The sequence below is a fragment of the Schistocerca gregaria genome, chromosome X (genome assembly GCF_023897955.1).
Source record: "Schistocerca gregaria isolate iqSchGreg1 chromosome X, iqSchGreg1.2, whole genome shotgun sequence".
Lineage (NCBI taxonomy): Eukaryota > Metazoa > Arthropoda > Insecta > Orthoptera > Acrididae > Schistocerca > Schistocerca gregaria.
The window spans coordinates 97,729,699-97,747,025 of NC_064931.1; the positions used below are offsets into that span (position 1 = coordinate 97,729,699).

Below are 17,327 nucleotides of genomic sequence, written 5' to 3' on the forward strand. Positions count from 1 at the left end.
CATTACTTATAGAGCATTAATTAGAGAGTAACTGTCATAACACTGGATGGAACTGCATATGTCAAACTGACATTAGACGACTCTTTGGGAACAATCTGTTCAAGACCTGGTTTCACAATCTTGGTTTAAATATTCTGATGACACTAAAATATTTTGGGTAATTGTTGTGATAAAATGCTCAAAAATTGTCCAACCTTGTCCAGTTTAACTGGTGCATGTTCTGTTAACTAATATTTTGATTCTATCTGTAAACACCTATTGTGCTATTAGTGAGTGAAGAAAATTTTGTGCTTGCACTTCTGCTTTGTTAACATTAAATCACTTATCTCTTTAAAGAGTTAAGTTTTTAGGATTTATCTGGATACACCTTGCATTCACATATCCCATGTATCCAGAAGTTACTGTCATTTGAATTATCTTCTGCAAATGTATGGTCAGTCAGAAAAACAGTACTACATATTAGATACTGCCTTAAGGAATGTGTGCATGACAGAATAGCAGATTGAGTATGTGTGGATGGTGGCCTTTTTTTTTACTGATTAAATTGGAATGTTGTAAGGCATTCTATATGGATATTAAATGCATACCAAGTATGATGAGCATACAACTACTTCATTAACCCTTAACTAGTGTGGTCATTCACAGGAACACAATCACTCTGGAGGGATCTCACAGACCGTATTTTTATATTTTATATATCAAACCAGAATTTTGCTGAATATATAAAGTTTCTTGAATTCCTGTCATTCATTACACTTGTTAGACATGGACTTTGTAGAAATTTGATTTTTTTAAACAAGGCAGTATTTTAAACACTTCAACAACTGAAACAAAGCGAAATTTGGAGTATATTTTTATTTTATGAGTTATGAAAATAACAGCAAATAGTTAGCTCTCTACTCACACGCAGATTATCATCGGAGAGATTATATTACGAATAGGCAATATAAATAGGTGAAAAAATCCAACTTGGCTTACTATAGATTGTGTGTGAAGTCAACTTTCAGTTTAAGACCCATCTTTGCAATGTAGAGCGAATATTTCAGTCCATAATTCTATGAATGGAGAAATTTTGCCACATTTTACTTCTAAAATTACAACTAAAAACGTAGTATGTGTTCTCATGTGCCCCTGAATCATACTTCAGTCAATTTCCTCCTGCAAACACTTCACGCAGACCTTCCTGGAACACTCCAAAGAAATCGGAACACCACACTGTTGACACAGATATCTTGTTTCCCTCTTCAGACGAGGAGGGAAAAAGGCACACATTTTTTTTATTTTCAGATCCTTCTTTCTGTTTTTTGAGGCTCATCTTGTAAGTGAAGTATTCTCCTGATGGTGTCACTCAACTCTCATCACAAGTGTCCAATAGAAATTGTACGCTTCATATGAGGTTCAACTAGGTCTCTTGCTAGATTCTTCATGAAGCTCAATCTCGTTACTTCTGCCTTTGGATAAGCTTGATGTACCACATAACAATTTACACTGCAAGCAACATCCACTAATGTGAAGAAAATGGCCAAAGGCCATCTTCTTGTCCGGTGACTTGACGAATAAGATGCACACCTTTGGTCAAGACAGTCCACACCACCTTTTGGTGTGTTATAAAACATGATGATCTCAGGTTTTCCTGGTTCAGGGTAATTGTTTACTGAATGGTGCATAGAAGAGATCAGTATTGCAGCTTTGGACTTCTTGGGCATGAAGGAATCCAGAGTCATGTCTTCTGTAAAACTGTAAACAGATGTCTTCACACCATGTTTCTTATTAGGTAAGAAGTTCTGTGGAATCTCCTTTTTGTTCTTTTTCAGCATACCAATGTATGTTAGACTTTTTTTTGAAATGTCATTGACTAGCTCTACTGATGAGTACCAGTTGTCACCTATAACATTTCTCCTTGTTTTCAATGGGTTTCACCAGTTGAAGAACAGCCTGTGTGGGAACACTGTGACCTTTCTCATGGCTGGGAAGGGTGTGACCATTGCTGCCTTTTCCAGAATAAATATATGTATTGTAAAAGTAATTTGTACAAGCGTCAGTCAAACACTGAACTTTGAGGCCATACTTTGCCGGTTTGTTTGGCATGTACACTCAACCCACACCTTCCACGAAAATGGACAAACATTTCGTCGACACACATTGTTGCACCTACAGAGTAGGAAAGTTGACTGTTTTTGATGAAACTCAAAAATGTTTGTGAAATTGATACTGATTTGTCTATTTTCTTTCTTTCATCCCGATCATCTGGATTGTCAAATCGTAATGCAGACAATAAAAACAGAAATCTTTCTTTGCTAACAGTGTATCTGAAAACATCTCTGCCTGTTCCATCGGTTGCAAACAGGCTGTAAACAGACTCGCTCCCCAACTTGAAAATGGCTGAATACACTAATAGACCAATTAGAGCCTTCAATTCAATGACATCAGCATCTTGTAGATAGGATAAGTGATCATTGGCATACTGTGCTCTAAGTTTAGATATTTTCAGATTTGTCCATCGAATGATTTTGTCTAGAATGTCTAGTGTAAAGAAGTTTTCATACCTCCAAAACAGCAGGGTTTCCTCAAAGACTTTTTGCCATCTGTCGCAGTCCAGGAAGCTGCAAGACAATGTTGTGTTGCCTTGTTCTTACGTTAGCTGGTGGCTGGATTTTTGTCCATTGAAAAACATCTGTTCTTACCGAAGAAGTAAGCTCCATCATCATCAGCTGTCACATCTTCATCACTTTCAGTTTCCTGCTTTGAATTAGTGTTGGGATTACTAAATATCTCAAAATCAGGGTCATTGTCGCTGTCATCAACGTCTTCATCCGGAGATTCAACGGGGTGATCTTGAACATCCACATTTGTCTCACATAACACACATTGCATAGAAGGTCCAGCTTTCACTGCCATGGAGAAACAGTAGGATGCAACAAAAACGCAGCGCGCAAACACTGTGGTATGTCTGTGAGACCTCTGAAGGCTAATAATTAGGAAAAAAACTGCAGCAACAATGCAAGAATGCTGGCACATGTAGCTTGTCAGCCAATAGGAAGGTGCACGGAAGTGTCGTGGATTTGCAGGGGTGTGAGAAATATATTGACACAAAAATTTGTAGCGGTCTTAGAAACAGTCGATAGTAGTTAAGCGAAGAGGCAGTTAAACACTTATGCTATTTGCCTTTCACTCTTGTAAATGCCAGAGTTTTACCTGGCAGATAATATGTACTTCTGTATGGAGCAGTTTGTTGACAATGGTGTTGCATACAGAAAAGTGTCTTTGATAGGAAATTGTTGAAAAAATGCAGATATACTTGAAGTTGATCAGTGCCTGTGCAGAGTTTGGCAACAGATTTTATATCTATAGAGCTATCTTTTATTTAAGTAAATGAAAATGTCCCATGTTGTTTGAAGATTCAATCGCTGATAAGCCTCTTAAATCACAACTGTTAAGTCTGTCCAGAACAAGTAAAGGTGGAGAGGCCACTTGAATCAAGGTATATGGAAAGCAGACTCCAGACTGAGATTTATTGTAGGAATTATAAGGAAGTGTAATTCACACACAAAGAGAACACTTACAAAACCCTTGGTTGGCCAGTTCCTGGGGATTGTTGAATGGTTTGGCACCTTTACCACCTTGAATTGAAAGAAAAAAATCAAAGAAGACCAGCAAGCTTTATCACTGTTTCATTTAGGCAGCATGATGGTGCTACAAATTTACTGAAAAAACTGCAGTTGGATACACTACAAGAAAGACATAGTGCATGATGTAGTTATACTTACGTATTCCAAAACCTCGTTTTCCAGTAAATGTCAACAGATATATACTTTCTAAAAATACATCTTATGGTCTGACTGTGACAGCAGAATTAGAGAAATTGATTAATGGAGCACAGATGTAAATGTAATAGGGAGAAACATAGCATTTCACTAAATGCTATGCGTGTAAGACCTAACAGCATATTCCCTTTTATAAGTCTTGAAAAATTTAATAATCAACACACTGATTATCAATAAGATTTTACAATAGATGTCTAGTAGCAGAATGAAATATTTTGAATTGTGTATGTTACAGTGTATCACTGGAGCCATACGACACAGACCTGATGGCTCGTGAGTTCTTGCTTCAGTTCTCTGGCCAAGCTTTCACAGTGGGCCAACAGTTGGCATTTAGTTTTCAAGATAAAAAGCTACTGGGACTTGTAGTGAAAAGCCTTGAAGGTATGTTAATTTTTACACTGTCTTCTATAATAGCAGTTTCATCTGGATTTCCAATTTTCCATTTATGCAATTCCAAAAAAAATAAGTGTGAAGTGTGGATAATTCATTCAAAAATAAAATTACAAAGTGTTGTTATTAAGTTTTGGGGTTGTAATGGGAAAGGAAGAGGAGATTTTACTGAATGAACTCTGTACTATTTCTTACAACTAAGTGACTGTATGATGTCTCTTAGTCTGAGCCATGAAACTGAAATATCTTTGATCTTGTGGTATTAATGTAAGAACATTGAAAATATTTAAGGAAACCTAACAGTGGCCATATGTAGAGGTAATTGGTGGTGTTTCATGATTGTATTCACACTAAAGCTGTCTGCAATACTTTTAAGGGCAGGCCTATTGCAATATCTTTTGATTGCCCAATCTGCTGTTGCTTCTCTTACTCAACCTAAACAATGTTGTGCACATTCCTTTGACACATGTCATCACAAAGTACATTACATGTGTAATTTTCATTTTTTAAAACAATTCCACTTCCTTTATTGTGAACCAGGAATGAATCTTTATACCACATGTTTAATTTATTCTGTGTATTTCTATTGACCTCTGCTGAAAACTATAGTAAGTTCTGTGTGTAGGAAAGGCTTTTGTCAGATTATTTGCCAAGTTGAACATCCAGGATACTATGAGAAAATAATAGTGTAGAATATAACAGGATTACGTTTTCATTTTTTTGTCTTCATAAGGTAACTGTCAAATGTATTTTTCAGCTGCTGATTTGAATGCTATCAAAGCTGGCCAGGATGCTAAACCAAAGAAAACCAGGCTGGGAAGATGCTTAGGTGACACAATTGTCCAGTTTGAGAAGGCAGAAAACTCTTCTCTTAATCTAGTTGGAAAAGCCAAAGGGTATGTGTTTAATTTCGCCATTCAGTGTTTGTGTGTGTTGCATTATTGTAACTGTTAGTCACTTTGTTGTAACCCATTGTTTCCAACTCATGGTATTAAGAATGTCTTTCCCCATAACGCTGAAGAATGTGTGGTTCTACAGCTCTTTTTACAAAATTCTAGTATTTTGTCCAACTCATCTAGCAAATGCCATAAATTTTACTGTGTATGTGACCTATTCGTTCACTTTCTCCAATGTTTCTTTGACCTTATGTCCCAAAGATTTCAACTTCATCTACAGTATTTTCCTTTCCAAAAACAGTTTAGCTTTTCTTTTGCATATTTTTCAGTCTCCAAACAAAAATTTCAAAAGAATTGTTTCTTTTAACATTAAATTTCTCCACACCCATATAAGGCTGTTGTAAGTAGCATAAGTTTCTGCCATTCTTGCTTGAAATGAAAGTTTTCTTTTTCTTAATTTTTTTTTTTTTTTTTGGTTGAAGCAGACTTTCAAGGCACTATCCTTTTCACAGGAATTATTAGTCAAGGGTAAAAGTAATGTTGTGTATTAGTGTTAACTACCATATCCAAAGATCTAGTTTCACTCTTTGGTTTGTCCATGGATTTTTTCTGCTTATTGTGGTCCACAGTGGATTTTTTGCAGAAACCAGAGTAGGTTCTGATGTGCTAAACATGAATATCATGATTAAAAATGTCTCCTAGCTCAGGGTTACAAGTGAGATTGGATTTTCTCACTTGTATTGCTACCATAATCAACAGGACATACACATTAATTGAACTTACATGGTTCATTCATGCCGTTTCTTTGCCTTCCTCTTGTGGATAGCATATGTAGTATTTATCTGTAGAATCTAGTAGAAATCAGCCAGCATAGGAGTACTCCACTATGCCATGTATCACTTTTCCATGAGAGAAATGTCCTGGTGCAACCACTTGCTGTGCTCATCACTGAATGCACCACAGTTCTCTGGGAACGCTTTGAGGCCTTTGAGGCAGGAGTAAAGGAGGTGCATCTTCAGGGTCATGTTGCAGCCAGTTGCCTTACAAGTATAAATGAGTTCTTCTGCAAGGTCCCTGTAATTTTCAGCTCTCCTGTTACCCAAGAACAAACAATGTTGTCGCATTACAAAAACAATACCATGGTTGCAGCTTGATCAGGGGTTATAGTGGACTCAGCGTGTGTCCTCCAACATCTGGCATACCAGTGGGCCAGTGAATACCCCCATATCTCCTTTGTGATCTTCTCTGTGCTGAGTCATGGCAATTTCTTACACACATACTGAAATCCTGCTTCATTCCTATGGTCGGCCTTAACAACTACTATCATGAGTCCCAACTTGACATGCAGTGGTGGAAGAACAATTTTGTTAAGAGTTCACTATAGGTTCTTTGGCAATATTTTTTGACCTATGCACCAGAGCTGTTGGTGTAGGTAATTCTCTCTCTGTGTAGTGTTTTTCTCATGTGTGACTTTCCCACTCACACAAATAGTAGCAATACTTGGTGTAACCCCCTTGCACACTGCAAAAATTGCAATGACTTTCAAATCTCCATGTATCAGTGATTCACACTTCGTGTAATTCATTTTACAATGGATCTTAACATGGTGTAAATGTCTTTAGCTGTGACAGCATATGTGGCAGGGATGGATGGGCTTTCATAACCATTGTGTAACAGTACTGGCTTCAGGCTTGTTTTTGAGCCATCTATAGTGAGTCTCCACTGATCTGGCTTGTCTGTAATGTTCAGGTCTTCCAAGAAGCCATCAGTGCCACTGCAGAATGTAATGTCATCTTCATTACTGAAATTGCACTTGAGCTTTTTCTGATGCTCCTGAAACACAGACAAAATGTACTGGCCAGTGAGGAGATTACACTGCAACAATCATGAGGCCAAGGGTCCAGCTTTATGGTTTGGAAGATCTAAATCCGAAACAGATCACTGAGTTTACACTGTGTGATTTCGTGTGGTTCTCAAGATGATGTTGTACATGTTGGGTCAGTATCACTGGCAGATGATTGCACTTTTTTGGCTGATGTGTCAGTTCACCATCATCAGTATCACTGCTTGATGGTGGTATGCATGAGGGAACAGGACCTGGCAATCCTTTGCAATGAGCCACAGGCCAAATGACAGATGGAATGTCAGGACATTGAATTCCTCTTTGTCTTGGTATTGACCCTATACAAAAATAACCATCTGATGCGTGATGTGTGGATTTGTGCCAACAAGTACACCAAACTTTATGCAGATGTTTTACCATGCATCCAAGCATTCAATGCAGATGAACATAAGGTGCAACATAAGTGTGGAGCCACAATTTATCTTTGTCTGCCAACTTCACACCTGAAATCCAAGGCATATGCTTGTTTCACTGCCTTAGTCAATGGTCACCTTCTTGAACCACAAATATCATCATCTCAGATGTTACAAGTTATTGGGTTTGTCATTGCAGGTGCAAGGCTTTTTTTTGTGGGAGTATACACATGCACAATAACACAATTCATCAGTTTCAACACTTTACCACTCATATACTCACTGCCAACCATCACAACACTCATTCCAGTTACAAGAGAACTAATGTAGCACAAGAGCAGGCAGCCATGACAAACAATTAAAATTGTGTCGTGTTTCTGCATTGTACAAGGTTTACATGACTGGATGGTGTAAAGCAGTGTTGCCAAATTGTACTGGAAACTCACTCTCGGCAGAGGAATCCTTCTCACAATGCCTTACCATGTAACTTTTAAAATGTTCCATAAGTGAGTCTGTGAAGCATAAACACCTTATTTAATTGTAACCCTGAGCTAGGACACTTTTAACCTTAATATTAGTGTTCAGCACATCTAAATCCACTTCTTTCACTTCTAACAATGATTTGTATAAGTAAAAATTGCTGAGTTATATTGTGATTTGTGTCCACATTTGATTGTGGATTGCTCTAAAACTTTCTGGCTCAGATGGTTTAATGGTTGGAAGAAGGAAGGAATATACCACCTTCAATAGCACCATGGTGTTCGAACCATCCTTTGGGCTGATAACAGCTTTACCCATATTTTTCAATTTTCTTGGAGGCATCTATGTGTGTGTGTGAGAGAGAGAGAGACAGAGTGTCTCACTTTCAAAGCTGTTGATTTAAGAGTGTAAAAATGCAGATGGGACATAGAGAAAAATAAAGATATATGGGCACTGGAGGTAAAGAAGTTACCTAGGAATAAGTGTTTTGGTCCAGACTTGGGAGTGATTTCCCTTTTATTATTATTTATATTTTTCCTTCACATTTTCTTTCCCATTATTCTTCTTTGTAGTAAACTGATAACATTACTGTTGCTGAAACATTTAGATAACAAATTGAAACTGCTACTTGCTTAACATTGTGTATATATTTGAAAAAAATGTTTGGATTTGGCCAGGAATAGTTAAAGTTTTTGCAATTGTTTGTACAAAATTATGACAAGTCTTTACAAAATTTTCCACATACTAGTGTGGCAGACATTTGTTACTACAGTATCATAATGTGGAAATTGGATGATTTGTCTGATGTTCAAAAGGACATGATCACTGGCTTTTGGGCAAAGTATTTCCCAAACAGCTAAGTCTGTAAACTGTTCAGTTGCCACCATGGTTAACGTATACCGTGCAGGGCAAAACGGCACTGTCCTAGACTGGCACAGAGGCAACTGTGGTGCACCACAGGATGTAGATTATTGGGGTGAATGATAGCTGTGAGATGTGTACAGATGAATAGATTTATAACTGTTGAGCAACTGAATGCTCAAATGAACAAAGGAGCTACCAACAATGTCTCCTCAACAACCATTCAGTTAATGTTGAAGTGCATGAGCTTCCACATTAGATGCCTGCTCCACGCACCCATGCTGACTGCTTTTCATTTGTGACAAAGGCTGGAATTTGCATGGCAGTACTGCAACTGGACATCCACTAAGTGGGGACAGATGGCCTCCGCAGATAAATTAACATTTTATGCTCCATTGTACAGATCACTGTTGGCATGTACAGCATAAAAGATTTGAAAGTGAACACCCTGAATACTTTATGGTCTGGTGAATTTTTTCATGCCATTCCCTTGGTAATCTTGTCATTCTGGAAGGCACAGTGGATCAACACAGGTATGTATGTATCCTTGGGGACTACGACCACCCCCACACGCAGTCGATACAATGGTATCTGCCAGCAGGATGAAGCAATGTGTCACACAATCTGCAGTGTACATTGTTTGAAGAGCACCAGGTGAATTTACTGTACTCCCCTCGCCACCAAGTCCCCAGATTTAAACCCAATTGAGAATCTGTGGGGCCATGCCAATAGGGCTGTTCGCACCCTGGATCCTCATTTGATACACTTAGTGCAGCTGGCCATGGCGATGGAGTCAGCATGGCTCCACATCCTTGTTGGTACCTTCCAGAAGATCATGGACTCTATTCCTGCATATCTAGCAGTGGTCTGTGCTGCAAAATATGATTATAGAGGCTTTTGAAAGATGGTCACATTAATGTGACTGGTCAGTGTAGCAAAGAAATGTCTGTTGGTGGCTTAATCCATTGTTATATTTAATACCATACCCAGCATGATTCAGTGACCTCAAAGAGAAGCAAACACATTACAAATAAGGATACTTTATTTTATTACATCAGCTCAAGCTGAGATTCCTGCATTATAAAGTATCTGTGCACATTTAGAGAAGATCAGCATGTGAGCAACTAAGCTACAGTTCCAGTCACTGTGCTGAAATTGAACATTGGCAGCACCCATGCTTGTGTGTGTCTCTGTAGCACTGGTATGCAAGAATAGGTTGCTGTTTCCTTAATGTTTGTTTGGTAGTTAAATGTAAATTTGATGAATAGAAAGTCTAACCGTATAATGTAGTACTGAATAGACCATTCACAGCCAATTAGCTTGGCATTAGTTACCTGAAAAATTCGAACAATTGCAACACATTCATTTTAAAATAAATATAAATTATATTGTATGCAAGATAATAGTACACTAATAATACCAAATAGTAGTACCTGTGTTGACGATAATTTGTTTCTCTCTCACACACACACATTCACTATGGAATATTTTCTACTACTTTGTGTCGTGCAAGACAGTCACAGTGCAGATTTTTTCCTGTATTTTTTCCCAAACATTTCTCAGGTGGAGTGAAGTACTTTAATAAATTTCAGAAGGCTCTTAAATTGTTAATAATGAAAGTGACTAGAATAAAATAATTTTTTATTGACTACTAGTAGTGTTCATATTTTATCTTTATATTTACAGTAAACAGCCACGGCAGTCTATTATCAACCCAGACTGGGATTTTCAGAAAATGGGAATTGGTGGTCTGGATAAAGAATTCAATGCTATATTCAGACGAGCTTTCGCATCACGTGTTTTTCCTCCAGAAGTGGTTGAACAATTAGGTAAATACTACATACTTGCCATGTTCATTGCCTATAAATAGATTGTGAAATTTTTCTGCAGCATTTACACTGATAGCATCATTGCGTTAAGAACAGAAGAGGATGCTGCATTCTACTGTAATTAAAAATAGTTGAGAGCCTAATCATATCTCATGTGGTACAAGGTTATACTGTAAATCAGGAATACAGGTTTTAATCAGATTGATGATTGGTTGATGAATTTACACAGGGAGACTAAAGAGTTATCCACACTGAAACTATGCTTGTTGTGTGGTTTCTCTTCCTGTGATTTTAGTAATGCCAGCCAGTACCTTTAGAGTAATAAGAGATCTTTTACTAATTCTTCATTAGACACAATTTCTTCAGGAGTTAATGACCCAAATATGCTGTGTTTTTTGGCTTTCAACACTTCACATTTGAAGATTCAGTGTTGTCCAGTTTGATTCCCCTCACTGTGCAGCCTGCATATAGGAACTTCTTTCTCTACATAAGTTATGTTTACAGAAATTCTTTCAAAATATGACTTCAGTATCATTAGCATAGCATGTTTCTGTTTTATTCCAATGTTCTGTGTGCTGCCTCGTAATCCAGCTATGTAGATTTATTTTTACCATCACCATAGTGAAGGTTGACAGGTTTTGGACCTACAGACGGAGTCGTCACACTTTTCCTGGCCAGCATATCAGCCTTTTCATTGTAACTGATTACTGAGTAGCCAGGAACCTACAGTGAGTTTACCCTGTTGCTTTCATGTAATCCTACAAGGGCTTCATGGTATTCTGCAACTATCTTTGAGCTCGTTGCAGGAACTAATAGAGATTTCAGAATTGCTTGGCTGTCTGAATGAAATTAGATGCCACAATCCTTTCAGCACTATGCAAATTCTGCTCTGTGCACAGTCAGTGATTATCTACACCTGGAATAATGTGGCAAGCTTCCGTAGAGAGACTGCTCCCTATTCTAGTTTGTACATCATACACCCATGCCCCAATGCCCTTGTCCGTTTTGAGTCTACCAATAAACCAGACTGACTCCTGTGCAGTATTGAGGTTTGTTCTTCCATTACTCCTTTCTTCCAGATGTTATCTTGAAAGGTTTACTGAACCAGCTGGAAGTTGTTGTATAATCAGTCTGCATATCACTGACCATTCTTATATTTACCACATTCACTATATTGGTGTGGGATTCGGAATTACGTAAAGGTTTAAAGTTATTTCCTATTCTTAACCTATATGCCCATGCTGTTGTTGTTGTTGCTGCTGCTGCCTCCATTGTGTAATTGAAGCTGGTGTCCATCCCAGCAGTGGGTGTGCTGCTAATTCTACCTTTTATGGCTAAGCAGGCCAACCTCTGCACCTTAAAAAATTCTGTAGCAGCCACTTTGTTTTGCTTTATTCTACAATACAATAGTCTCACAACTTATAGGCTAGTGCACATAAAGCATCTTTCACCATGCAACATATATTCTTTGTGTGGGGTCCAACTGGCAGGGGAAAGGCAGAGAGAAGTGAAAAGTGAGTACAGAGTAGTGTGATTGAGAGTGAGTGAGAGGAAATTGGTGAGGAGCAAGAGAGAGAATGAGAGGGGGGGTGGGGTGGGGGTTGGAAGTAGTGAAGGATGGGAAAGGAAAGTTTGTTATTCATTCTGTGATTTTTCAATTATTTTATACAGTGTTAAAAGTATTTATTTGGTCCTTCTACCCGAAGAGGAGGAGGAGATTAGTGCATAATGTCGTGTTGGCAATGAGGTCATTAGCGACAGAGCATGAGCTCAGATTAGGGAAGGATGGGAAAAGAAATTAGCCATGCCCTTTGAGAGGAGCCATCCCGGCATTTGCGTGAAACGATTTAGAAAACGTCCAGAGGTCTTCCCTCACAGAAAAAGTTTAATACTGTGCATGCACCACTATAGATAAAATGTAACTAAAACATAAAAAGAAAATTTCTCAAATTGCACAAAATCTCATCACACACACACACACACACACACACACACACACACACACACACACAAATTTCCATCCAAGGGTTGTCACTCTTATAAGCATAACAGAAAGTGACAGCAAACAGCAGCTGTTAGAAAAAGGTTTGAAACACTATGTTGACTCACCCACAAATGAACAAATATGATTTCATTATAGTATCTGAATATATTCTCACAATAGAAGAAAAAAGACCACAGTGATTTAAATACAAGGATAAATAGAGAATTAATAAACGAAAAAATTAAAAACATACCACCACAGATTAAATAAGGAAACAAAATTCAAAATAATTGTGGTGAATCAAAACTTAATCTAGAGAAAAAATTGCAAGCAGAAATCATTATTATAACAATATCTAACAGAGACAATATCATTGTGCTAGAAAAAAAGAAAGAAAGAAGAGAAAAACTACACACAGAAAAAGAGGAAATCTTCATAAAAAAACAAATGGTTAAAATCAAACCCAACAAACAGATTTTAAACACATTAAAAACACTCAGAGCATGCATTGTCAGACAGGGAGAAACAGAACTCAACTAATATTATAACCTTGAAAATGATAGGACAATAAGAAATACCACTCAGCCAGTAGGCTATATAGTTATAAAAGTCCCAGTATAAGACTTTAATGTAGAAAGCATGTTCAGTTGCACTGCTGTTAACGAAACCATTATCACCGAAGAAAACCTGAAACACAAAACCAGCTACTTCATGAACACACACAGAGATGAAACAGTAGAATTTTTACTGTTAACAACACAACAAAACTATTTTGAATTCTATCAAGAATACTACAAAAGCTGCAGTCAGATGAAACAGATAGAATAAAAAATGGATGTTGTTGTTGTTGTTGTCTTCAGTCCTGAGACCGGTTTGATGCAGCTCTCCATGCTACTCTATCTTGTGTAAGCTTCTTCATCTCCCAGTACTTACTGCAACCTACATCCTTCTGAATCTGCTTAATGTATTCATCTCTTGGTCTCCCTCTACGATTTTTACCCTCCACACTGCCCCCCCCCCCCCCCAATACTAAATTGGTGATCCCTTGATGCCTCACAACATGTCCTACCAACTGATCCCTTCTTCTGGTCAAGTTGTGCCACAAACTTCTCTTCTCCCCAATCGTATTCAATACTTCCTCATTAGTTATGTGAACTACCCATCTAATCTTCAGCATTCTTCTGTAGCACCACATTTTGAAAGCTTCTATTCTCTTCTTGTCTAAACTATTTATCGTCCATGTTTCACTTCCATACATGTCTACACTCCATACAAATACTTTCATAAACAACTTCCTGACACTTATATCTATACTCGATGTTAACAAATTTTTCTTCTTCAGAAACGCTTTCCTTTCCTTGCCTTTGCCAGTCTACATTTTATATCCTCTCTACTTTGACCATCATCAGTTATTTTGCTCCCCAAATAGCAAAACTCCTTTACTACTTTAAGTGTCTCATTTCCTAATCTAATTACCTCAGCATCACCCGATTTAATTCGACTACATTCCAAAATGGATACAAAGAAAATATTAGGTAAATTTAACAGAAAAATTAGAACAAAAATGATGGAATGAACCAAACCACATTGTCACATAGAAGCAGCACAATCACAAGAAAATGGCCTACCTACAACAAATTCACTTACAAAATACGTGATATATTCAAAAGACAGGGCATAAACATTACCTACAAAACAAATAATTCTATATATAAACACATCTCTAAACTAAAATCAAAACCAGACAGATACCAATAATCTGCTATCTACCAGTTCAGTTCAGGGACTGTTAAAAAATCTGCATCCAGCGATTAGCAGTTCATTTGATGCGAGATATGAAGAGCACATCAAGGTATTGAAATACAGTACAAACAATTCAATGTTTACAGACCACCTTAAACAGGAGCACCATATGCTAAGCACTATAGAAAAAGGCACGATCTTGAAAGTCAGCAAAGACAGAAACCAGTCCCCTTTCCAAGAGAACTTGTACGTACACAAATCATTAACGTACAATGAACAGTTCTTGAATGTTTACTACTTTCACTTTCACTTTGACAGTCTTTGTTTTCTTGAAGCCTTTCTTTGCCTTTCTTTTCTTTTTCTTCTTTCAGAAGTTTTCTCCTCTGTGCTTCAGACCAGGATTTGGTCTTGACCTTGTCCAACTTCTCTGTGACAATTTCCACTGCTGGGACTGGTGTATCATCTAATCCACTTGTGGGAACAGCTGTCACCAGTTCCAACCCTGGTGCTTGGGTGTGTGAGGTTTCATCAAGTCCTTCAGTTTTTGTTTTGTGTTGTTCCACATTTTGGTCCCATGAAAATTTGGGATTTAGTGGGTTGAGGTCAGAGCCCCATGCTGTGTGGGGCTAATTATTAAAGTGTATTGTGTGGTATACCTGAGACCCTATTCATGACACATCTGGCCTTGTGGATGAATAAATGAATGTTGATATTAACAAGATGACAGGATGAAAAGTTATGTGAAGTTTGTCATATGAAGCAACATGTGAAAATAGTAGTTGTTTGAATTAAACTCAAAATTCTTAAATGTCATTCTTTTAGATTTTTTGGTCAGTAATTTAATACATAGTATTTCATTCAGAATATAGGGTGCCCATTTATATGAGAGACCTATCATCTCTCAAGAATCTCATAATACCATTAACTTTATTGACATTTACTTCAGAAGAAAAATTTTTCAGGCATGCAGAAGATGTCAGATTTCCAGTGTATGTCTGGAGAGTATTGGGAAGTTTCAGCAATAAAATATTCTTCTGAACATTCATGCCACTCAGTGCAATTTCCTGTTATCTAATCAAAATTTGCCAGACTTAACAGCTCTCCCTTGTATTCTTATCTGATGCCTATAAAAGAAAATTTAATGGCCTTCCCCCCCCCCCCCCCACCTCCCTCCTCATTCCCTCCTCTCCCCCTATATTGTCACTAACACCAGCTCCCTCCTGAGATGCCAGAAACAGAACTCATTAATTTATCAGCCTGCTGCTTGTTCCTGTGCATATGTAGTATATTACAGGTTAGGGTCATGGGCCTCACTTTGGTAGGAAACCTTGTAGGATGTGGAATGTTCACTTCAAATTCATTTGTACTCCCTCTATTTATCTCTAAAAGATGCCCAGTTTGCTAATTGGATCAGTGAAATGTATCATAAATCAAAAAATATTGCCCCCCCCCCCCCCAACAAGATGCCCAGTTTGCTAATTGGATCAGTGAAATGTATCATAAATCAAAAAATATTGCCCCCCCCCCCCCAACAAAATGAATATACATACTAAAAATGCAAAGTGAATCAGGTGAAAATATCTCCCACTTGAATATATTTTCAAAGTGGCTGTGCACCTGACTCCAGTCTTTTCAAAATCCAATAGGCTGTTTATCTGGAAATATTTTTATTATTTTCCTCATTACTAAGTTCATCCTTAAGCAAGAATGCCTCACAGAATTTGCTACCCCCACACACATCAAATTAAGATGAAATGATTAATTGCCTTACCAGTTTGTCAGGCAGAAAGCTGCTTGCTGCCAAAATCTTACTGAATCCATGCCAGCTCTTGTTCTCTTACCACTTAAGCCTACACTAGATCATTGTCACTTTCTCTAGTTACAAATGTGTCTCATCTCCTTGACCCTCTTTCTCTTTCCCTTTCTATTTACAACACTCTTCTCATTCCTTACTATAAACCATCATGAGTGGCTGCCTCATAGTTTTTAATAATGTTCAGAGATCTCATGCCAAAATGAAGTATCGAGACCCCATTACTAAAATTTTGCACAGCAATGTCCTGAAGTGCTTGCAAAATATTGCAAGAAAGTAATTGTAGACATCTGCAACGTATCGACAGTGAATCATGGAGTATGCTTCAAACAAACACTAGTGATGTTTGACTATATTCTGTTTGTGTGTGGAACAAGGAAAATGATAGTCTGCATACCTGCATACATGTCTTAATTTCTCATCTTATTCTCATGATCCCTATGTCAGATATACAGTGATGGCAGGAGAATTGTTGCACAATGTTTCTGAAATAATGGAGATCTAAATTTACCAAGCTTGGTTTTGTGAGGGTAGAATTTGCTTTCTTACAAATATTCCCAATCAAATAATTTATGGTAATGCAGCTGGGTGACATGTTTGGCAACTGTCAATATTTTGACAGGTGCACACCCTTTCATTTTTCAAGGCAGAACTGCAGCAAGTGCTATGCAAGAAAATTTAAAACCCCAGGTTAGCAGAGTGATTCTGGGAAGGCCACACACACACACACACACACACACACACACACACACACACACACACACACTCTCTCTCTCTCTCTCTCTCTCTCTCTCTCTCTCTCTCTCTCTCTCTCTCTCTCTCTCTGTCAAACAACCAAACAAGGTAGATTTCAGAAGTTAACGATACTGAAAATTAATAACCAATGTGTCAGTTAGCATTAGCTGTGTTCCTCTATGTTTTGGCAACGGAGAAAGCAGGAATCCACATATAATCTAAACAAAACTCCTGTCTGTGTTTATAAGATTTCTTGCTAATGTAATTTCAACTGCTTTCTTAATAACACTATTCAAATAGCTGGAAGTGCAGACCAGTAAGACCAGTCTCTCTGTGTTGTATTCCATAAGGTGACTAGTGCTAATGGAATCCAAGAGGACTCTAATCTTTGATGATGGTCAAAAAAACACATTTCACACCATATTTCTGCAAAATGCAATCACTCCTATTGGAAATGCTCCTTGCATAAGGCAAAAAGGCTATAGACTTTGGTGTGACTGTGGTATTGTCATCTCT

General features: G+C 37.7%; 1 protein-coding gene across 1 annotated transcript in view; it reads left to right on the plus strand.

Annotated features, from left to right (window-relative positions):
* LOC126298003 (vesicle-fusing ATPase 1) overlaps positions 1-17,327 on the plus strand; it is an 88,978-nt gene that overhangs the window by 32,920 nt on the left and 38,731 nt on the right. Inside the window, exons 4-6 of the mRNA XM_049989321.1 lie at positions 4,060-4,205; positions 4,972-5,110; positions 10,394-10,536. Coding sequence (XP_049845278.1) covers positions 4,060-4,205; positions 4,972-5,110; positions 10,394-10,536 — 428 coding nt within the window. The remainder of the gene's footprint in view (positions 1-4,059; positions 4,206-4,971; positions 5,111-10,393; positions 10,537-17,327) is intronic.